This window comes from Arvicanthis niloticus, chromosome 10 (genome assembly GCF_011762505.2).
Source record: "Arvicanthis niloticus isolate mArvNil1 chromosome 10, mArvNil1.pat.X, whole genome shotgun sequence".
Classification (NCBI taxonomy): Eukaryota; Metazoa; Chordata; class Mammalia; order Rodentia; family Muridae; genus Arvicanthis; species Arvicanthis niloticus.
The window spans coordinates 25016145-25039884 of record NC_047667.1 but is presented as its reverse complement, the minus strand read 5'-3'; the positions used below and the strand labels follow the sequence as shown (position 1 = coordinate 25039884).

General features: G+C 48.6%; 1 protein-coding gene across 3 annotated transcripts in view; it reads left to right on the top strand.

Moving 5' to 3' along the window:
• The first annotated feature begins 22253 nt into the window (after positions 1 to 22253).
• Positions 22254 to 23740, top strand: part of Pkp1 (plakophilin 1) — a 47056-nt gene continuing 45569 nt past the window's right edge. The window contains exon 1 of one of the 3 annotated variants that reach the window (XM_076941258.1): positions 22254 to 22723. In XM_076941258.1, the coding sequence (XP_076797373.1) occupies positions 22516 to 22723 (208 nt within the window). In that variant the 5' untranslated portion in view covers positions 22254 to 22515. The remainder of the gene's footprint in view (positions 22724 to 23740) is intronic. The other 2 variants (XM_034513405.2, XM_034513404.2) reach the window with 2 other exon arrangements.

Here is a 23740-nt window from a genome sequence, read left to right as displayed (position 1 = left end):
ACACACAAAGATGGCTCCTGGAGGTCCAGCCTAGTCTCTCTCCTTTTATTATTGCGCTGTCCCTAGTGCCAGGAAAGGACTCTGACTTTGCTGAGATGACAATTTTCAGATTCCCACTGGGAACTGTGTTTGGCTTTTAGTGATGAAGGGTCTGGACCCCCTGCTCATCTTTGCAATATTGCTGGTCCTGCCCAAATCACCGAGCAACCCAGGAGCTGGGAACCCCTGTGAGTCCTTCTGCACCTTCCCTGGTGGGTCTTGATATGAAAGTGGGTAGTGTTGACCTCCATTTAGGAGCTGGGGACCCCATGAGCTCCTTCATCTCTTTGACAGTGGGCTATATCATGTAGGTGTATCATATAGGCTGTATCATGATGGCCTCCTTGCAGGAACTGGGTAGGCTGGGCTCCATACTGTTACAGGACAACTCACGGGGGGGGGGTGGCGGGGAGGGGAAGATGGCAGGGCCATCTATGCCTCATCACAGCATTTATGAGAGGTTGGGGGGGGAGCAGAAGATGGGCTTGGCCCAGGGAGAACAGAGTAGGGGCAATCTCACCTGTTCCAGATAACACAGGTGTGGTGTGCTTGTTTGCTATTGGCTGTATCTAATTAGACCTACCTGAAACCTGGCATCCCCCAGGGAGGTGTCACCCAAGAGGCCTCATATGACATGGCCAGGAAGGACTACCCCTTGCCCAGAAGGAGGCCAGACCAGGGTCTTACAGGACCTGGACTTCCCGGAAAAATGTACCAGATGTATGGCATATACACTGTTGGCCCTCCCCTCCCATGGCCTGGGGAGGTTCCATAATGGGGGCTGGTATGTATTCCCAGGTATGAGTTGCTGTTCCTCTGGCAGTAGCACCCACACTACCCCCCCACACACACACACACATACACATTGCCTGCGTCAGGGGAGCTGTCGGCGCTTGCACTGGGCTTCCCAAGCGATGAGACACGGCTCCCAGCCTGCCTCCCCAAGCCGCTGGTGGCTTCCATCCTGTCATCTGGGGTAGCTACAGCTCCCTTTGTGCTCCCAGATCCTTTCTCTGCAACTGGCACATGACAGCTCTCAACTTTCCCTGTGAGCAATGGATCCAGGACCTGTCCCTCTGTTGAAGGGCAGGGGTGCAGTGGTGGGGTCCTGAGAGATGAAGCTGCAGGCAAAGGAATTCTCTCTCTGTCTCCCTGAGAGCTCTAGAACGCAGACAAAAAGGGACAGGGGACAAGAATAAGATTAGATAGAACCAGCTAGGAGACAGTGATTTGTGAAGATTCTGTCGAAAATGTGAACATTCAGAAGGGTGTGACTTGGCTTCTGGACAGGACTTCCATCTTGTCCCTTCCAGGGCTCCCAGCTGGGGCAGGGAACCGCACCCATCTCTGCATACAGCTGCTATCCTCTCTCCTCAGGCTTTTATAGAGGAGGTATGTATGTGCCTGGTGGTCCCAATTATAACTTCCCTCCTTCTGAGTCTGCCTCCTTTCAACAAAGTTGTAAAGCCACAAAGATACTTCCTTCCTATAGCAAAGTGCACAGGCTGGTGAGTTTTGACAAATGTACAAAAACCAAAACAAGGCAGGTCCCCACCACATGTCTCTCTGGTATAGTAACTTGTAGCCAGGGCCTGTGTGGTAACCACCTTTGTGTCCTTCCAACATCTGATATGGGGTATCAGTATACAGAAAAGCTTTCCTCCTGGAGCATAGGCTAGACCACTCCCATGGCCGCGGTGCTTCTTTTTGGGTCTGTGCACTTTGCTAAGTGTACAGACTCCAGGGAGGCAAGGGGCTGAGTGTTCTGTCTTCTGCACTGGATGCTGACAGCCAAGGCTGAAGTCTGAGTCCTACATGGGGAGTGGGGAAGCTCCATCACCCGAGTGTGAGCAGTCCTCTATTCCTGGATTGCTAGTTAACAGCGAGCTAACCTCAGCTAACTTCCTCATTAGGTTCTGAATCTCAGTCTCACCAAGATTTGGAGCAAGAGATTCATTTCTCCAGTCAGAGGATAAGGAGGTTAAAAAAAGTGATATATATGAATACATTTATGAATATACATGTGAATATATGTAGAGAGAAACAAGCCTCGATTTTCATTCTTTTCAAAAACCTTCATGTTTATTTTGTGTTTCGATTCTATGCTTGTACCTTTGATAATTTCGCATATTTTCTTTTGATTCTCCATAAGGAAAGCCCATTGATCCTGTCACAGACATGTTAAATACATACACGGCCCTACCTTGAACCCTGCCGGTGGTATGACTCTTTTGTTTTAAATAATCTCATAAGGACTCTATGTCTCTGCAAGACTTTCACACGCATCCCAGCCTTCTTTGTCTAAAGGTAAACAATTCTCCTGCCATGGATCATGGGAAGCCTGGATTTGGAGGAGGCTGCAGTGTAGGGAAGTCGACAACCGTTTGTCAAATGCTGCACCATTCTGACCCTGAACACTGTCTTCAAAAAGGAAAAGGAAGTGGCTTTCATCTTCTGTTTTTTTTTTTTTTTCCTTTTCAAACAATATTCATACCTAAACAAAGCAGAAAAAGGTAGATCCACTCAGGTGGACTCCGGCTTGAGAAGCTCATAGTTCCGCTGTCCGGGAGCACCCTCCTCAGCTCCTGTAGCTCTAGATGGCTTCGGCGCCACCCTTGACACACACATTACAAACCACCCTTGCTGAAAGCATGAAACATGGTGGCTAGGCTCTTCCTTGAAGAGCAGTCAAGAGGGAGGAGACCAAGTCTTCAGTGATTGCCTACAAGGTGTCAGGAGTCTTTGGATTCATTAATCCTCATGACCGTCTGTGAGCACGCGTCCCCACAGAGTTTCATAGAGGGGGAGTTGTGCCTACAGGACAAGGAGGAATGCACCCTGAATGACATGGCTGCCAGTGACAGAAACCCAGGCCCCCAGGAATGTGTGCTCACTATGAGGAGTCTAACAGAGAGGAAAAGCCGATTCAGCTGGCCACGACTGTGGCGTCAGGAAACTGATGTCACTGAACAGTCACTCAGCAAGCATTCCAGACATGAAGTGGGATGGTGGTGTCATGGCAACATGGAGTAGACTACGACCAGTGACATCAGGAGGCCTAACTACTGCCCTTTCTCCTCCCCAGGACAACACCATGTGGGGACTTCCCATCCTTTAGGAAGGCTGTGGGAAGGCAGGCAGGTTTGCTGTCTAGGGGAGGGAAACTGGAGGCCCAACCTTATATCACTGTGGTGGGTGGCTAGATTCCTGAGTAGAATCCAATGGCCTCACAGAAGCCACCTGGAGATACCTGGGGCAAAGGGAGATGCTCGTGGCACTGGAGACTGGGTTTCACATGCCATATTCTATGTGGGTGGCTCTACTCTCATCTGTTTATATTTTAGGGTTCCTGGGCAAGGAAAGATAAAGAACTCCTTGGGCTCTCTGGGGTCTCTAGACCTCAGGCTCTTCCAGACTCATGTGAAGCCTCATGCACATCCACTAAGATGGTTCCCTCTGAACAGCAAGCTTGTAAAACCAGGGATTGTCCTCCACTATGACAAATGTCTACCTACCATGCCTTCTAGGGCCTTTCACCGGGCTACCATTCTCCATACATGTCAAGAGGAGTTGTGGGGAGAGTGATTGGCTTGTTTCTGTGTTCCTAGATCTTCCAGAGACAGAGTTGGGGGGGTGTTGCAATCTTGTCTCTGGCCTCCTTAGTCACTTCCCTGCCCAGGTAAGAGAGCCTGCTGAGAACGCAGCTGTTGTAAAGGAGACCTGAAACTGGCCTTCCTACCACTGTCTAGCCTAGAGCTGCACCTGAATGTGGCAAGCAGGAGCTGAGAGCAGAGGGCAGAGGTGAAAGTAAGAATGGCTCATCTGGGGGACCAGAGAGAAGTGGGGTGTTGACAGCAAGTGGCCTCCTGCCCTTGTGGAGGTGAGCAAGGAGAGCCCATAGTTATGAATGGACTAATTCATTAGTTAGTAATTAATTAATTTCCCATTGTGCTTCTTTGATTCGCACTGATCTCCCTTTGATTCCTTTGCATTAAAAATTTGTGCTGTGGGCTGGAGGGATGGCTCAGTGGGTTTTTTTTTTGTTTGTTTGTTTGTTTGTTTTGTTTTGTTTTGTTTTTTCGAGACAGGGTTTCTCTGTGTAGCTCTGGCTGTCCTGGAACTCACTCTGTAGACCAGGCTGGCTTTGAACTCAGAAATCCGCCACCACCACCCGGCGACTCAGTGGTTAAGAGCACTGGCTGCTCTTCCAGAGATTGTGAGTTCAATTCCCAGCAACCACAACCATATATAATGGGGTCTGATGCCCTCTTCTGGCACATGCAGATAGAGCACTCAAATATATATATATATATATATATATATGTATGTATGTGTACATATATGTGTGTGTATAATTTTCTTAATGTTTTTCTTAATCATATATATCATATATATATGATTTTTCTTAATGTTTAAAAAAATGTGCTATACAATACTAGACATAGCTAAAGGGCCTGTATTTCAAACACTTTATAGGATGAAAATGACATAAAAATGTTACAATAATTTTATATGAAGTATATATTGAAATATTATCAAATATTATTTTGATATATTGACTTAAATTAAAAAATTAATTAATTTTTGCATGGCATTACTGGAAAATTTCAAATTGCATGCATGGTCCACATTCTATTTCTTTTGGACTGCTTACAAGCACAGTCAGACAGCCAGAGACAAAGAAGTCGGGCTGAACTCACAGCTAGTCACAACCGGTCAAAGCCAGTGAAGAACTGAGCCCAGAGAAGAAGGTTGGCTATGCCAGCCCCTCGATGCACTCAGTCTGAGGAGCGTCAGGAATCAGAAGGAAATAGCAAATGCAATAATCAGAAAGGAGGCCTCTGGTGCACCTCACCGTAGCTCCACCTTGTCTCAACTCCATGACAGACATGTGGGAGACATAATCTTACTTCTATTTTATGTTGGAGAAAACTGAGGCTCTCGGAGATTGACACAACCACCTGGGTCACAGGAAGTAGTAAGTGGCAAAGCAATGCTGTAGATCACACCTCAATTCTTCACCCCCAGCTTATCCTATGAGGTCGGTTCAGAGCTTTTGGGGTGGAAGTGCGATTTGGGACTTCTGTCTCTGAAGAGAAAAGAGAGTAGCTTTGCTGCTCAAAGTAGATGGGAAGTCCCTCTGCCTGTCCTGGTATAGAATCCTGCCATTTGTGCTGGGAATTGCTGAATGGCTTTTCTACGATTGTGTAGGTAGGACTGGAGTTCAAAACAAAAGCCTTGGGTTGTGGGTCCTGAGGCCTTGGGCTCTGGGGAAGATGAGGAACACTGAGGCCATTTTATTGCCACTTGCTATGTAATTAATGACTTAATGACCTTTTGGAAGGCACAAGGAGCAGGAGAGACATTTATGACCTCGAGAGCATGACCCCAGTTGAGAGCTGAGTCTCCATGCCCTGCAGGTCCAGTGGGTAGAGTCATCCCATGGCCTCTGCCTGTTGCTGAAGCCTCAGTCCTTATCTCTCCTCTCTTAGTCCACGAAAGACTGCAGTCAAAACCAGGGGTGGCTCACGGTTGCTGGAAGCTGGTCCCCACTGCCCAGACCTATGGGAAGGGCCATGCAGTGTCACAGGGGAGAGTGGATACTACATGTTCTCACTGATCCTATCCCTCCCTGGTCTCCACACTATGGACTAGTTCTGAAGCTGTCCTCTGTTGTCCCCCCACACAGTTACAGGGTTCTACCTCTGAGGCTTTGCCATGTTCCCCTCTCCCTTTAGCTGGGGTTCACCTCTCCTCAGAGCTCTGGCTGATTATTGATTTAGACAGTAGGTCCACACACTGCCTGTTGCTTTCTCTGATGTATTCAAGTTCCCAAGATACTTTATGCTTCTATCTAGAAAGTTCTTTATCTTCTTTTTCTCTCTGGCATACACACACACACACACACACACACACACACACACACACACACACATATATATATATATATATCAATGAAATAGAATCCATGCTCCATCCATAGATCTAGAAAGGGTGAAGAGGAAACAAAAAAAAATAAGAAAACAGGTAGCATCTGGCAAAAGAGATATCCTCCACCAAACTGGTCTGTTCCACCAGGCCCAGTCCAAACCCCACATGCTCCAAAAGCCTCCCACCCATTCTGCCTTCAGAGGGTCAAGAGGGCTCAGTAGAGAGTCTGTATGTCTGCCCCACTCCTTAATTTCACCTAGTCTCTTTTTAGGCAGTGACTTTGGCAGTTTGTGTCAAAAAATGGTACATGTTTATTGTAATCATTCAAACAATTCCAATATCTTCCAGGAAAGTAATAAATCACCCCAAACCCCATAGGTCAGAATTAACAATATGAATATTAACTGAAGATCATTTCTCCAAATATTCAGGTAGAATGGTGGACATATAAATAATCTTATAATTTTGTGATAATATAATACACTTTAAACAACATGAAAGTATTATTTATTTGCACCCCTACATAAGGGCAGGAAAAAAATTGAAAGCATTCTTCAACCTTTGATAAATGCCTCATAACAACAAGAGATATTTGTTCCTGTAAGACATTTGACTAAAAAATTTTTATTCTAAGAAATTATATTTTTTAACATGCTTTTATTTTCAGTGGTCTGGCGGATGACCTAGGATAAAGAGGAAACAACTGTCTTCTCCCACTTCTTCCCAGCTCTCCTTCTCTCACGTCCTGATTTTCTTCTCAGAAGTTTCTCTCTCTTATACCCTCTGTAAAGCTGTGTGCTTACGTGGAGGTGAAACACGATGCCAGCCTTTTTTCTCTGACGTCTCTATTCTGGACATCCATGATCAAATCTTTTAGAACTCATGAACCAGCACCTTGTGCATGCTCCACCACTGAGACCCAACCCATCCCATCCGGTGTGTTTTAAGGTGGGCGCCTCACTCCTGAGGGTCTGTTGACTTCACATAGAAACACTACTGACCTGAAGTAGCTTTCTTCCATTCTGCTTTGGGGGACATTGTTGTCTTTTGGCATGGAATGAGGGTAAGTCTGGGTTGAACCTAGGTGTTTCCTCTTGTAACCATGTGGCTTTCTGGCTGGACACCTGAGAGATTCTTTATGCTTTAAAGTTCAAGAACTCAGATCAGGGCTGCTGGTGAGATGGCTCAGTGGTTGAGAGTACCAACTGCTCTTCAGGAGGTCATGAGTTCAAATCCCAGCAACAACAGTGTGCTCTGCTGTAACCTGTATGCCTGTCTCTGCACACTTGGCTCTTTGTTAACTACACCCTGAATACCTTTTCTGATTCATCTGCATGTCTTTAGGAATAGTAACTATTCTAATATCACCAGGTCTTCATTCACTTCTGTCCTCCAAACCTACTATGTTCTCTCCAGTTGGTTTTAGTGTCTGCCTCTTTTTCTCTGCAATGATAATGGCCCCAGGCTTTCTGTTATGTCATTCTGTTCTAGGCCTCGGGTGTCATTTCTAAACCTTGGTGGACATGTAACTTATATATCTAATTATTAGATTCATAATTACACTTGGTTCTTCATTTGTTTTCCTAAACCTGTAACCTGTCTTTGTCTCCTTCACTTTTGTGATGATCTAGTCTTCAAAGTCAAAACGCATGAACCCTCCTTGAAATACGAGATGCTGGGGAGAAAGCTGTCTCTGGCTTTGCTGGCTTCTGCTTGTGCCTCTCCCCCACCCGCAGTGGGTCCTTCTTCCCCGGCTCTTCACGCCATGCTCCGTCCTTGCTCCCTCCCCACCCCACCGTGTGTTTTTACAGTTGCTGTACCATTTCTTTTCATATTGCTTATGCTAACATGAGCAGCTCTGTCCACACCCTCCATTTGCTTTGATATAAAGCAGATGAATCACATCTGTCTTGTATTGTTCCCTGGATTGCCTCATGCCTGTAAACCTTGCCTCATGCCTGAGGCCTCCTCAGAAACAAGGCTGTGCTTTACTCTTGCCCAGCTTGAGTGCCTCTCCCTGGCACATGCTGGGGGCAGGCACATAAAACTGATGATGTCTGAGTGTGGATGGAGGTGGGTGGGAATTGGAGCAGTGCTAGCTCCTTCTTGGACCTTAAAGGCTTTTGTTTTGTTTAAATGTAAATACAGAGGACTCTGAACGGTTCTGAGATCTTACTGAGGAAAACTCAAATCGATTTAGAAAACAACTTTGTCAAGGGAAAAGGATGGTGTCTAGCACAGAGTAGGTCTACCATTTGTGGTGGAACAACCTAGAAAACATTCCACTGACAAAATATGGCACGCAGAGCTTTGCAGAGCAAGCTGCACCCAGAGAGGATGAATGGTCTCCACTGCCCCTGCCCTATGGCATGGCAGCATTAGTCTGTTAGGGACAGGCAGACTCTTGTAATTCAGTAAGTCATCAGCCTTGAAAGATAGAAATTGAGAAAGCATTGCCAGTATCACAGGGGGGGAAACGCCATTGCGAGGAATGCCAGAGGGATCTGGGAATATGCCCAAAAGAACTGAAATCAGAAACTTGACCAGTCATTTGTGTACCCAAGTTGACAGCAGCATTCTTTGCAGTAACCAAGGGATAGAAACAACCCAAGTGCCTGTGACAGATGAGTAGACAAGGTGTGGTGTATGCACTCAGTGGAATATTACTCCGAAAGGACAGAGATCCTGGCACATGATATAACATGAACAGAGTGTGACAGCATTTTATGTTAAGTGAAATAAGCCATGCTAAGGGAGCAGATGCTGTGCGAGTCTAATATTCCAGGTTCCTCGTGTAGCCAGATCTCAGTAACACAAAGCTGAGGGGATTGGACTGGAGAGATGGCTCTGCTGTTTAGAGCTCATGCAGAGGACTGGGGTTTGGTTCTCAGCACTCATTAGTGGCTTACAGCCACCTGTAACTCCATTTCCTATGAGGTCAGCACCCTCTTTGACCTCCATGGGCTCCTGCACTACAGGGTGCACATATATACACTCAGGCACATACACACATAAAACGAACAAATGAATAAAATTTAAATTAACAAAAGATATGTTAGGTTGCAGTTGCCAGGGGCTGAGGGAAGGGGACATGGATGTTCCAGTATGAGATGGACAAATAGTTCTGGAGATGAGGGATGGTTTGTGCAGTTATGGATGCATCCATGGTATTCTTCAAAATGGTTTGGGTGGAATATTTTGCCAAGGTAGGAAAGTATTCAAAACACTAAATGGACTTGAAATTTTTATGTTCTTGAGCCTCAGAGCAGACCGGGTAGGTAGACTCTTGAAATGTGTCCCCTTCAGGAGTGGGTTGCTGAGGACAGAACTTAGAGCCTTAAGCTTGTTCATCAAACACTGTAGGCCTGAGTTATAGCCCCTGAAATGTACCTCAGGGGAAAGGTCCTGATAGATTGTTTTTATGTTATCTAGCCTGGAACTTATGGAGAGATAACAACAATTGAAAAGTAACCATCAACTGGGGCGAAGACATTTGTGCAAACAATACGAAGCTATACCTAAGAGCCTTCTGGAAACTTGTACCATTATCACCTATGTGCTAGTCCCAGGATAAAAGTTTGGCAACTTGCCCTTTCTAGTAACCTAGATGACTGCCCCAGCAGCAGCAGCAGTAGCAGCAGCAGCAGCAGCAGCAGCAGCAGCAGCAGCAGCAGCAACAGCAACAGCAGCAGCAACAGCAGCAGCAGCAGCAGCAGAAGGGCAATAGAGGAAAGATTCTTCCACTCACCCTTGCCACTACCCAGAGCTGTTTTCAGAGTTAGAGGATCTCACGGTGGGAAATGCCAACCCTGCCTCTGACTCCTTTCATTGCCATAGAATTCCCTCATACCTGGGCCTCCCATGTCTGGGTCTCAACATGACTCACTGTCAACAGATATTTCAACCACAGGGAAGTGTCCATCGGAAGCACTGGGGAAAGGATGGGCACTGGCTGATGGCCAGAGGGACCATGCACCATCCTGAGAGCCAGATGGATGGAGTCATCCAGTAAATGGAGATACTGTCATTACTGGTTCCATTCCTCATAGACCAAGCTCCTCCTTTGCTAAAAAGGATAAGCTTGTGTTTTCTACCATGAGTCCTAAGCGGGAGGATGCTGCCAGCTCACCTGAGTGGCTAGTCCAGAATGGGGCTCGAAGTCTGGGAAATTCATTTCACCTTTCTCCTCATCCTCTCTCTCCTTCTCACTCTAAAATGGATTCATGAATCCTTGATGCAAGTCAACATGTCAAATGGGCTGCCATGTGCAGGTGAATAAGGGGGGTGGGGTGATCGAGGTGGGCTGGAAACCTAAAGAACCCAGGGCACTTTTGAGGCCTGGGTGCATGTTTCTCTGCATGGCACTTTACACACTCTGCCCATAATTCACTTCAAAATGCCCCATATCTATGCCTTTGTACCTATTCTTTCTGCCTAGGAAAGAAAGAACTAGAAAACAGAACAGCTGGGACAGGAACCAGTTCTCCTCACTCCAAGTCCTAGCGTGTCTCTCTCCCCAAGCTTGCTTTGAGTTTTCTGGACAATACATCTGATGGCTTTCAAATCTCTTCTGTGTCATCCAGAATTTTTTTCCTTCCTTTCTCTGAAGCTCTTCTGTGATTAGACTAAGCTGGGAGGTATATCCTCCAGGAAAGGGTGTTAAAGAAGGACGAGGAAGAGACTGGGAGCTGACAGAAAGAGTTAGATACAACTCAAGCATTCTGCGACCTAGAAACAGGCCAGGGAGGGTTAGAGACGAGGATGAAGCTGGCCCCCTCAAGGCTAGGAAGGATGGAGAGAGTTGGCCAGAGACCTCAGTACAGGAGCCCCGATCTTCACCTCTCACAGTGCAGAAAACCAAAAGCCCCTAGAAAGAAGAGGAGATAGCCACTGTCTCTAAGAACCACCACATCCCTCAGCAAAGTACTCTAAAAATAGGGCAAAAATACCCCTCCTCCCCCAACACCACTCTCCCATGAGTGTTCATCTGGGCAGAAGGAAGGAGGGCAGAGTACCCATCGGCTGGGCAGGAACAGTCCTGAACTGGTTACTCACACAGTGACTTAGAATGGTTCCAAACCAGACTGTTACAAATAATCCCTTACTTACTTTAAACAGGAAAGTTTGGTTTTTTTGCCCATCGTCATCATCAACAGAACTATGAATAATATGGTAATTTGCCCTTCCCTGCCCATTTAAGGATATTATATAAAATCTGCACATCAGCAAACCTGAACCTTCCTATCTGGAAACTAAGACATACTAATCACACCCAAAGTCTCCCAGCCTACTGTGGGGCATGGTGGATCTGGAGACTTGGACAGACCGTGCACTGGGGTCTACACACTGGCTTTACATCTCTAGAAGCTTGGGTCCTACAGCAGGCTGCTGTTCCATGGCCATGTAAATGAGTAATGCTATCCTACTGTCTGACCAATGATGACAGGATAATTAGCACAAACAACAATTAGGGTAATTGTTCTGTTTAGACATAACCAGACTTCACTGCTACGGGTTGGGAGAGAGTCGGTCCCTAAGTCCTTTCCACAGGGCTATGCACTGTGGCTTTTGGCTGTCCACAGAATCTTCCTGCAAATGGCTCGAGCTAGGGGAGATGGTTCAGAAGGGAGAAGCCACTGCTTGGAGGACAGCCTTAGATGCATCTCCCAGGCTAAGAGTGGGTGGGAGGCTGGGCCATGTGGGGAATCCCACAAGCTTATCATCACCATGGAAACTGTCAGTCATTTGTGCCAAACCTCAAACACTTCAAACAGCAGGTGGTTTCCCAGGGGAAAAGAAGAAGTGTAGATCCCCCAGACTCCCTGCCAGCCACACTCCTAACTGTGTTAGCAGCAGAGGCCACAGATTCTCCAGCAGCTGCAGAAGTATAGTCAAGGGGACTGGACAGAAAAACGGGAGGTCTAATCTCTAGGACTGTAGGAACATAGGAAATACTGGGGCCCCATGGGAGCTCCGCCTTAGGGCCCAAGTAGATGAAGTTCAGTTGTGGGGAGCAAGGGAAGATGCAGGTGGATGCTTCGGGTCCTGGAAACTGTTCCATCCTCCATCTTAGATAGTGGCTCTAGGGAGAACCTATGTTTGTTATCATACACAGAATCTCCTGCATCTAGAATTCAACGGTCTTATCTTACTCTCCCAAAAGGCCAGTGAGCTTGATATACTCCCCCATCCCCCACCCCATTCCACAGGCCTGTGGAGTGAAATGCTCACCGAGGAGTCCTTAGCTGGTGAGAGGTGTTATGGCTTGACCTTGAGGCGAGCCCTCTGGTTTCGAGCACAAAGTCTTAATCATATTATGGGAGCTCTTTTGTGTTTGTAAAAGGCCTTGAAGCTTATAAAGTCCTCTTGCACGTGTTAGCCTATTTGTTGTTTTCAGCTGGTATCCTGGGGACAGCAGTGACAATGAGTTGATGGCATTTTACAGATGTGATTAGCTAACTTGCTCTAAGTGTGCAACCCTCAGCATGCATGGCCTACCCCTGGGAGCTTGTTAGAAATGCAGAGCCTCAGGCCCCGCCCCATACCTGCTGCATCATAGTCTGTGTTTTAACAAGATTCCTCAGGGATTAGATGCACCTTAAGATCTAAGAACTACTGACTTAGGGCATCTACTCCCACCTGCTCCTTTTTATAAGCAAGCAAACCGAAACTCAGACAAGGCTATCGACTTGTCCAAAGACACACAGCAGATTGGTAGCCGAGCCAAGTCCAGAACTCTGCATCGTATAAGATCAAATGAAGACAAGTGGCTGTGTAGAGCAATGCTTCCTACCTCATTGAGTTGAACAGGCTGGCTGGACCCCATTCTGGTCATCTCTAAGAAGATACCAATCCAGAAAAAAAAAACACACACACACACAAACAAAAGATGCTTTCTGCTATATGCCGGACAAGCAGGAGGGGCAGACAGGCAGGCCTTCAGAACCACATGCACTAATGAATAACTGGATCAGGCCCTATGCTGGCTCTGTCCTTGGACAGGACCTCAGTCTCCCCATTATAAAGTAACAAGTGGTCTCCCCAGAGACTAACTGCGTCTGAGCTCTCAATAAAAGGCCCATAGAAAGACAAAGTCCTATTATGTTTTGTGTTGTGTTTAATTGTGGCTGTGTTGCTTTGACTGCCTGCAGACATCCCATTAAGTAGGAAAGTATGAAAATGATGGGCCGCCAGGCTGAGAGACTGGCAGTTATTAGAGGCTAGGCCCCTCTGACTTCCTGGCAGAGAGGTGTAACCGGCTTCATAAATTCCTCCTGGCAGAGAAGTGACGTCTCTATGGCAGCTTTGGTTTGCTGAGAGCCACTGGGCATCATTCTTCTCTCAGCACCAAGTGAAACCAAGCATCAAGGCCGGGGAGAGGAGGCAGGGAGTACGTGGTTGGCTTCCTGGTGCTGGGCAAGAGCTGGTCTCTATACTGTGCCATTGCTGAGGGATGGTGTCATTCTGGCACCTTCCATCCCTAGTCATGGGTCCCCATCCCCATCAAGATGCATGCCAAGTGAGTTTGTTGCTGAGAGAGGCTAGTAGCTTATGCTGTCCACGAGGGAGTTTCGGGTTCAACATCAGTATCAGTTCCTCGTGCTCCGGCTCCTGTGACCTCATATCTTAGGATAGTAGAAAATTATTCTCTCCCACTCCTGGATACCATAAGCCTGGAATCAAGGAGTTGGCCTTGCAGGCTCCATCTGCAGGTCTGTTTCATTTTTCCTACAGTCTCCAGTGGCTTTTGCATCCCTTCCATGTGGCAGCTGAGATCTTACCACTGCTTCCATCTGCATGCAGTCCCCTCTATGGCTCAGACCTCCATCCGCCTTTCTCTTAGGAAAACCCTTGATCTCGGCTGTGGCCCTGCAAAGAACCCTTTCCAAAACTCACCACGCCCACAAGCTCCAGTGGTAAGGATGTTGATATTTGTCAGGGACACTACTCCACCCACTAAAACATCCCCTGAAGACGATGCCCTTTGGCAGCATTTTCCTCCCAGAGATGTCTTAAGGTGTGTGTGGCATGGCATGGAGGGAAACAATTTGTCTGGGGATCATATCAAGCACCTTAGATCCAGCTCTGCCACTAAGTACTGTTAGCTTTGGGCAAGTCATAGTCTTTCTCCAAGACTTTGTTTCTCATCCTGGAGTGGGGGAAGGGAAGGGAAGGGGACGTGATAATGCGGCAACTTTTCAAGGAATTGGGGGGGGGGGGCGCAGATCCCAAGAGACACAGCACAGAAACCCGAGACCATAAAGTACTAAACAGAGGTGAGTGTTACCTAAACGATGTCCAGGCAAATTCACCTGAACCAACAAGTGGTCCTGAACATGCTGGCTCTTTGTGAGAATCCAAACGATCACCCCCTTGTAACAATAAAACCAAAACTCTCTGCCCTAAGCTTCAAGCCTGCCTTCTCCATTTCTGTGCTCTCCAGTATTCTCTGGATCCCAGGAGCCCTACAAATCCTGTCTCCCACATCACCAGCCATTCCTGGTGTTCTCCTTGCCCTCAGCCTGAGCTCCTCAGTCACGGAGCTCGGAGAGCCTCCTAGGCTGCCCCAGGACTCAGCAAGAGGGTCCTGGGCTCACACCTCTTGCCATTCAGCTCCATTTTAGTGAGCATCTTCCAAGAGAGTAGGAGAGGGGGTAAAACCCTCTTGTGATAAAGGCCACTTGGTCTTTGTTGGCACAGCAAAGGCCCTAAGAGCATGCCAGTCGAGCACAGTGTTGACTGGCAGGTGGATAGCACATCCAGATGCTGCTTTGAAAAGGAGTGAGAAGCCCTTTCCTCAGTTTCCCTGCCTTCTCTACTCTATTCCCTTACTAGCTATGAGGACAGTGGAGCCTAAGTCTGGAGAGGTTTAGAAAAATAGGGTGACAACGGACCCCCTCAAATCATCAAGGACGATTTGTCAAAATAGGTCCACACCCTACCTGTACCCCAGCAGGATCTAAGGTTAAGGCCATTGTGGGTGTTTTCCTGCATGGAGTCTGGTGACAGGGATGTCATAACAGACCATATGAATGGAACGCGGGTTGGCTAGCTAGGCAGTTATCAAGCCATTTAAATATTCAGAGTGTTGGAGTGGGTGTGCTGGTGACACAGAGAGCTTAGAGTGCACAAAGGGGGAGTGTGATATACCAAAGTGGGCACAGGAGTTGGCAATGTGCTGTCAGACTTGTGGGAGGGATGGAGGGAAGGGTTCTCCAGGAGATGGACCCCAACGGACAGAGCTGATTGGTAAGCTCTGGTGCAACAGTAGCTATGTCTGGCAGAGAGAGCCACAGTGACCAGGCATGGCTCCTACTCAGGGCCAGTGGGTGGGAGACTCTAGACCCTTAGTTGTGGCCCACAGCTTGGATGTTATTGAACATAGGTGGGGGAGGTGTTGTGACTTGTTACTGGTGATCTGAATAAGATGCCTGGCTTTCCACGGAAGCCCTGGCTGGCTGGATGGGGCAATACAGAGGCTTTGACACTCAGCAGATTCTTAGCCCGGCTTAAGGTGCTGGAGTGTCTTGGCTCCCACCAATGCCCAGCCATGTCCTGGCAGGCTGCCTGCCCGGCAGCCCAGAGCAGAAGCAATGTGGGGTGCCAGGTGCTTTGGGTGTGGCTGCCGTCTGCAGGCAAGGGCAGGTGACTCATCAAATCACCAGCAAGCTGTGCAGGCCTGGGGTTGGGACTGGGCAGGTGACTGTGAGACAGAAAGAAGAGCACAGGGCCCTGCTGGGCTCTCAGGCACACACCCCACGCTCCTACCACATGCAACTCCCACCATGGGCTGTGGCTCCACCTCCTGAATACTAGCAATTTTCCCAGCATAAGACATTATAAGAATATTATAAGAGTAGCACTCCCCAGCTCAGGCCTGTTCCAGGCACTTTACTCTCTCCCTTGCCTCTGAAACATCACATTCATCATCCTGTCCCCACCCCACCATCTACCAAACAGGGAGAAGGAGACCAGTGTCCCTGAGGTTGAAGGAGGCAGGGTCAGATACGGAAGATGACATCAGAAGCCTACCTTTCCAGACCTCCCCACACCAACTTGCCAATTTTTATAAGTCAAAGGGCTTGCTGGGTCTCAGAGGGCCCCTCCACCTCCCAAGTATCCATGGGTAATCGCAGGTTGCTGATGATAGAAAAAGAATTAATTCAAAGAGGGGAAAGAACAAGAGGCAGAGACAGTCAGAGAGAGGCCATGTAGTGGGCCCAGGAGATGGTATGGCCCTGCCCCAGGGAGGGAGAGAGGGAATGTTTGAGGGACCTGCCATCAAGAAGCAAGGACCCAAGCAGGGCACGTGGCCCTGGGTATTGTGGAAGACTGGCAGATAGATTGAAGGTGGATGCCACTGAAGGAAGAGGCAAGCCCTACTTAAACCCTTGTACTGTGTAGTATGCATGCGTGTTTGTGCATGTGTGTGCCTGTGCATGCGTGTGTGAGTGCATGAGTGTGTGCCTGCATGTGCGTGTGTGTGTGCATGTGCGTGTGCGTGTGCGTGAGTGTGTGTGGTATCTATTTATGGCTCTAAGAAACCTGTGAGGAATGTAACTAACGATGTTACCAGTGAAGAAACTGAGGTACCAAGAGGTCAAGTGGCTTTATCGAAGGCCACACAACTAGCAGTGGCAAAGCTGTGCTCCACACATTGTTCTATTGGCTCTAGAGCCCCATTCTTGTTTTCCCAGGGTCCTTCCTGGAGTCTATTCTGAAGTGAGCATCTGGGGGAGGGGTGAGGAATGACCCAACCCTGAGGTCCACCAGGGGATCACAGAGCAGGACTTTCTATAGGTTGAGGCAAGAAAGAAGGCGGGGCCTCAGGAAGATCATATTAGGAGGAACTAGTAAAATCTGGGTTGGCAGAAGGGCAGGGCACAGTACAAGTCTAATGCTGACAGCCGCTGTCAGTCAGCGCTGGACTGAATCCTTGTTACTATTCATCATCTTCCCTCCCTGCTGGCAACTGCCCCACCCACCCCACCCAGAGAGACCAGAAGGGCAGCTCTGAGACAGTCCTGGTGGCCCAGGAGCCCTTGGTGCACACCCTGGCCTCGCCTTTTAGCTGGCTAGCCCAGGATGCCCTAAATTCACCCAGGACCTCCTGCCCAACCCCTTGATGCCTGTCTCCTCCCTCTGTCAGCCCTGCCCCTCAGGCCCTTCGAGGACAGAGCTGGACTGTGTGCCTGCCTACAGGGACATGGCTAGTTTCTAGCCTTGGTCATGTGCTCTCTCCTTCCAACTGGAGGGCTTGCCAAAGGGATGTAGGCATGGCCTCTGCTCTTTCTGGGTTCTTTTCATTCCCCCATCTCCTAGACCATGGCTGGAGGGCTTCCTGTGCCTCTATGACTTCCAGGACCAGTGGTCCTGCAGCTTGTTGAAAAGTGGCCCCACCATGAATCAAGGTAGAGTCTGATCCACTTCTGGTCTGGTACCCTGAGAGAAGCCAAGGTCGAGGGTTCTAAAAGAGTCTCCTAGGGGTTTCTGTTGGGCATGATTTATTGGAGTCTTGGTGAAATGTCTTCTTAGGTGGTATTTTCTTGAAATATCCTGGACAAAGTAGGAGTTAAATAAACTGGGTTCCTGGAATACATCCCCCCTCCCCTGAGAACTGAGAAAGAGAGGTTCCTTGACTTCACATGGACACCCAGAGACACAGGCTGGGAGGTGTGCATGCTTTGTTGAAGCAAAGACTTGTGGTGCAGTGAGGTTGCCTGCCTCAAGAGTCCGGGAAGGGTCTGCATCTGGGCTTGTTTGTGCACAAGATGGAAGGTCATGCCAAACAAGCATAAGGCATTTGGACACAGCGGAAGCTGTGACAAACAGCAGTGTCCTTCCCTCAAGCTGCTCAATAGCATGAAGACCCAAGGGTCTCATAAAGTGGGGCAAGGCATATGGACAGGGAGGCACAATGGACTCCAGGAGGGAGACTGAATCTGGCTTGGGAGTTGCTCTTCACAGGTGACAGGAATGAACACAGCACCGAAGTCAGAGGTAGGATGGCTTGTCACCACCTTGATTAACACCTGCAAATGGCTCTCCCTTACTCTCAGAAAGTTCAGCTAGACAGGAGTTACAGAATCCTGCACTTGCCACAGTATAGTGCCCACCAGCGATGTGTGGCTACCAGGTGTTTGGAACTTGGCAGAGTTTTGCATTTCACGTAGTTTTAACTGATTAAAGCAACAGCCACCGCTGACAATCCGCTCACTGTTAGGAAGTTGCTCAGAGCGGTACTGCCTGCTTGCCCACCTCGAGCCTATTACCTCCCTGTCAGTGATGTACAGGTCCCAAGGGTATGCTAGACTTGGCTTGAAGCTCCACCAGAGACAAACAGCTACCTCGGTGCTGCAGGTCTCAGCCTGCTGGTATTCTCTGTCCCGGTGGCTACAGTTGTCTCTCTCTAGTCTATCACTGCTCATGTTTCCCACGCGGTACCTAATATAACTTGCAGTAATTTTGCTAGCTCATATAATAGTTTGCCCTCGTGCATCCCTTTAGAATGTAAGCCCTGTGAGATGCAAATGGGGTGTTTCTTATTGTGTAAGTTCCAGGGGGTGGTGTGGCCTCTAGCTCATCTTAGCTGGGACTCAAAACTCTTAAGTGGCTGCCTGAGCATACTCTGTGCAGGGAGAATAGCACACATGGCAGAAGGCATGGGAACAGGCATCAGCACGGAGATGGGGAAGCAACAGAGGGCAAGAAGAGGAGTGGAGACTAAGACAGGGCACACATTTAGGTTAGGGAAGAGGTGGTGTGGATGTCTCATGGAGGTTGAGACCGGAGTTGGACAGCGCTTGAGAAGCCTGCTATGTGGCTGAAAGACTTGAGCAAGAAAAGGCTTGAGAGTGGAGCCAGCCCCATGGCCACTGTTTTAGAACATAAGATAGATGCAGAGAGATGGGGGTAAATGAGGAGGGACTATCCTGATAAGCATAGGAGCCCAGAAAGCAAGAGTATCCCATCTTCCTTATCCCTGGGGATGCTGTATTAGTTTGGAGGTGGAGACAAAGATAGAGATGATTCACTCATCTAGTAGGGCTGAACCCAAGCAGGGAGAAGCTGCGCCCATCCCTGTTAGAAGTAGCAAGATCCCAAGAGACCTCTAAGCCTTCCCTGGGCCATTGCTGGGGCTTCCCCCATCACACAGTAAGTGGTTGCTCAGTAAACAATTGTTGACTAAATGAACTCAAATTCCACCAAGGCCACAAGATGTCCTGTTCTCATGAAGACCGGGGATGAGTCTTGAGTATTGAGGTTCACAATCTGGGTCAATTTAATGCTGTAGACAAGTGGCAAACAAAATTAGAGGTCCATTCTTACTCATTTCTTTCAATGACTTGAAGGATGCAATTTTGCTTGGACTGTTTAATACTTAGGTCAAAGTAAGTTTCTTCCAGGAACAGACCATTCAGTTTCCAAACTCAAACAGACCCATCAGGATTCTCTCACTGTTCAAATGTGTGGTCAACAGTCTCCTGGAAGCATGCCACAGAGCTCTGCTTGAGACACAGTGCCTCCTCAGCATCCTTCAGCACCTCAGCAGGGTTCCCTCCTTTTCTGTGTAATTTCTGAGCTAGGACCCCACACTGGAGAAAGAGAGATGGTGGGAACAGATGAATACCCCTCCTTCCTCTGGTCCTCTAGTGGCGACTAGAATGTTCCCTTCTCTTCTCATAGTTCACAAGGCTTTGGCTTCACCATTGGCTCAGCTTCTAAGTGTGTTTGCAGCATGAAGAGTGGTTTAAGGGTTTGGGGGTCGGATAAAGAATACATTCAAAAAAGAATGCGCTGTGGTGCACAGGGTCTGGGAAGGGCTGCCCAGCACTTCCTGTGAACGAGCTCACCTTGTTGGGAACATTGGTGAAAAGGGAAGCACTGAACAGAGGACCTGCAATCCCCCTTCTCTATAAACATCACAATGGGATCCAGGGCTACATGAAGATCCATCAGATCTGCCCCTTACTTTACAGATGTGGTGCAAGAGACGGTAAGGGACACCGTAAGGGAAGATGATGACAAGTTTGCCTGACTTTCCAGGTTGGAATCCTGTATATATAGAGAGACATTTCAGAGCCACTGCTTGATTAAAAAAAAATTGTGAGGAAGCAGCCAAGTACTGCCACATTCTGGATCCAGTTGCTTCTGCTTGACCTTGCTCTGCCAATTACTAACCTTACAGTTTCCTCATCTGAAAGGAAAGGTGATGGTGATGGCACCAAGTTCATAGGATCACTGTAAGGATGGCATGGGCCACATAAAGAAAACTCATAACTCCATCTGTAAGCACCAGGTGTGCAGGAGCACACTCTTAAATGCTGCCTCTTGCTATTGGTGCAATAAATAATGTCAGTATCATACAGCAGTCACTAGACAAATTGAAGTTTACACCCAGAAATGGTTTCTAAAGGTAACCAGTGTGGGCTTCCATTAACTTGATTTTCATAAGAATATGAGCTACCCCCATCATCGGCTTCAGGGCCCTGTGTATTACGGAAGATAGTAGAATTGTCATTACTTAAAGACTCAATTAAGGTTTATTATGGCTAACACGTTAGGTCTCCAGTAGTCCAAGTATATGATACAATGGAGTTGCATTTTTATAAGCTGTTGTGTGTACTTTATAGTACATTGGGCCCTTATGGAACCAATGTGTACAGCATTTAATGCCCATTTTATAGGACTTTTAAGAGAGGCTGGGTAGTAGGAAAGACAAGCAGTGGACCAGGAGCCATCAGACCTGGTTAGAAGATAGGCTTTGTCACTTACTAGGAACAGGCTGCCTCTCTTCTTACCATTGAAGTATGAAGCTGGGCTGTGATGCACACAACAGTCTGTGGCTGGATGCAGAGGCTCACAAAGTGGAGTGGTGACAACGGATTGAAGGTATTTCATTTTAGTGACTAACAATGGCATGTTTGGGCTGACATCTCTAAAGGTTTGTTTGTTTTCGTCTCGTTTGTTTGTTTTACTCATGTACACCACTGTTCCTAGAGGAAGCTATGGTCTGCTGTGCAGGTGGCTCCTGTGAGCGCCATCTGGGGAACAGCTGAGCTGCCTGTATGTGGCACCCACTTCTCTGGAAGAGGGGTGATGACCTTCATGACCTTCACATGGTAGCAGTCAGTCTTCTTGGCTATTCTTTGACACATAAGTAGCAACCAATCTTATTAGGTGATTTCCCCCTTCCTCTGCAGATCGAAGGAACAGCCCGAGAAGGACTCTTGTGAGCAGTGAGCTACAGCTCCACCTGAAGGCAAGACCACAGCATTCAGACACTGAAACCCTCAACCTAGGAAGACGAGATGTCACAGCTGCACACCTCAGTGGTGGATATCCAGAACCAGAAACCCGAGGCATCAAGAAGTGCATAGAATATTTCCAGTATCGCTTATCTTCGTGGGCAAGGCAGGGTGTGATGCTTTTAAGAAAGATTACCATCAAAGAGTTTTTGAGAGTACTCAGCTGCTGTCACACCAAATTCACTACTGTGGGCTCCCTCCATAGCTTGGGAGGGTGCCTCATGCTTGAAACATTCCCCACACACATCCCAAGGTTGTGTGTACATAGAGAATACACACAGTCTCTGGCACATAGTGGGGAGTTTTAGGTATGAGGCAGTTTCTGGTTTTTCAGTAAGAGTCTGAGTAGGTTTCAAATTAGTTTATCTTAACTTTTCATTGAATGTCTACCCATTGGATGCCAGGCATTGGTCTGGTGTAGTATATGTCATTTCAGAGAAGGCCCGCTGTTGACACGATTTCTGTGCTGGGTGTATCCACAAGTGATAGAGCAGTTACTTTGCAGGTTGTTTTGTTTTCTAAGTCTTGCCTTTCCTATACCCCAAACTTCACTCCCTTCAAGCTAAAGGCTGCCTTAGAGTGGAAAGCTCTCACTTTGGTCAGTGGCCCAAGAGCCATCAGCTATCAGCCTGAGAACCCTCAAGGGACAGGGCTGGTCTCTGCCACGACCTCAATGATTGAGGGGCACTCGTTTCCCAAGGGGAAAAAGGAGGAGCTGAGCTAGAAAAGTTCCCTTTTCCTCGACAGAGGTCCCCTGTCAGTCCTTAGCTGAGCCCACACTTTCTCCTGGAGCCAGCAGGAGCAGGACCCAGGGGCGTCTCCCCTGGACCTCACGTCATCACCGGGAGAAGAAGAACGAGCCTGGGAGCGTCGCACACCGGGCACTCCCCCCCCACCCCACCCCCACCCCGCCCTGCCCTACACACACACCCCAGCGCTCTCCTGGCAGCGGCAGTGCCCTGCAGCTCGCGTCTGATCGGCGGCCTGCGGAGTGGGTGGCGCAGGGCAGGGGTGGTATATCCTGTCTGACGGAGGGCGGGTCCGGCCAGTGCCTACTGAGGGACGAGCCGGGGCGGAGGCGCCAGGAGCAGCAGCCGGGAGCCCTCACGCGGACCAGCGCTCTATGGCCATAGGAAGCCGCTGAGAGGAGAACACGCGCTCGCACCCCGGCTTGCACTCTCGCTCCCCTGGCCTGCGCTTGCACTCTCGGCTTCCCTGGCCCGCGCCTCCCGCCACCATGAACCACTCGCCGCTCAAGACCGCGCTGGCGTACGAATGCTTCCAGGACCAGGACAACTCCACGCTCGCTTTGCCCTCTGATCAAAAGATGAAAACCGGCACGTCCGGCAGACAGCGTGTGCAGGAGCAGGTGATGATGACCGTCAAACGGCAGAAGTCCAAGTCTTCTCAGTCGTCCACCTTGAGTCACTCCAACAGAGGTAAAGGTGCGCGCACGGCGCCCTTGGGACAGTGCGTCTCTCTCGATGCGCTTCCGTTGGCCCGTGGGGACTGAGTGCCAGCCCGCGCCGGCAGGGTCTGTGAAGAGTATCCACATCTCAGCAATCAGGCCGTTGCCAAAGGGTGGACCCGGCCGCCTCCAACTAGCCTGCTGCTGGGGATTGATGGCACTGTGGGTCAGGATGGGTAGTTCACTGGGGGGACACTGCTGGGAGTAACTAAATCCAGATGGCTCTTTTTTTCCCAATCCTGCTTCAGGGGTCCCAACCTCCGATTATCTTCAAGTGTCTGTCCTGACGTTCCAGACTCGGGTGCTCTCCCCTACCTCTCCCCATATCCTCTCAGTCGCCTTCCCCGGGCTTTGCAATCATCAGTCTCTGGCTTGCACCCAGGCAGAGAGGGACAACTACCGTAGTGAAGGTGTTGTGTGAAGGGGGAAAGGGAGCAACTGAATTACTGTGATGGAGTTTGGGTTCAGGAGAGGCATTATGGGATGGGAAGGTAGTCAGGATCCTCCCATTCTACACACACTAGTCCCTGGGATCCCCTGCTATTTTACATGGAAGTCTCTAACCAAACCAAAGAAGCAAATCTGATTAGGAGGCTATCATGGGACCGGGCTGCCATAAGGAAGGTGCTTGCTCTCTCTAATCCTTAATGCAGAACCCCTTCCCCTGACCCAGCTTAAGTAGAAAATAGTGTCAAACCGGAAATGAATTCAGTGGGGGTGGGAACACTCCCAGTCTCAACTGAGCCCACTTCACCAGTTTGGGCTTTCAGGCCTGTCTCCGCCCCAGGTTGTGTGAGTGGCAAGCCCCAATTTGGGGGAGGCCAGGAGAAAGGAACCAGGTCCCTGAAGCTGAAGGTGGAAAGTGTACCTGACAAGGTGTTAAAAGTCATATAAAGGATTTCCACTAAGAAATATGCCAACCTTTGGTTAATCAAATATTGTTAGCAAGACTTGAACATGGTTATTTTTTTATTATTTAGCCAAATTGAGTAAA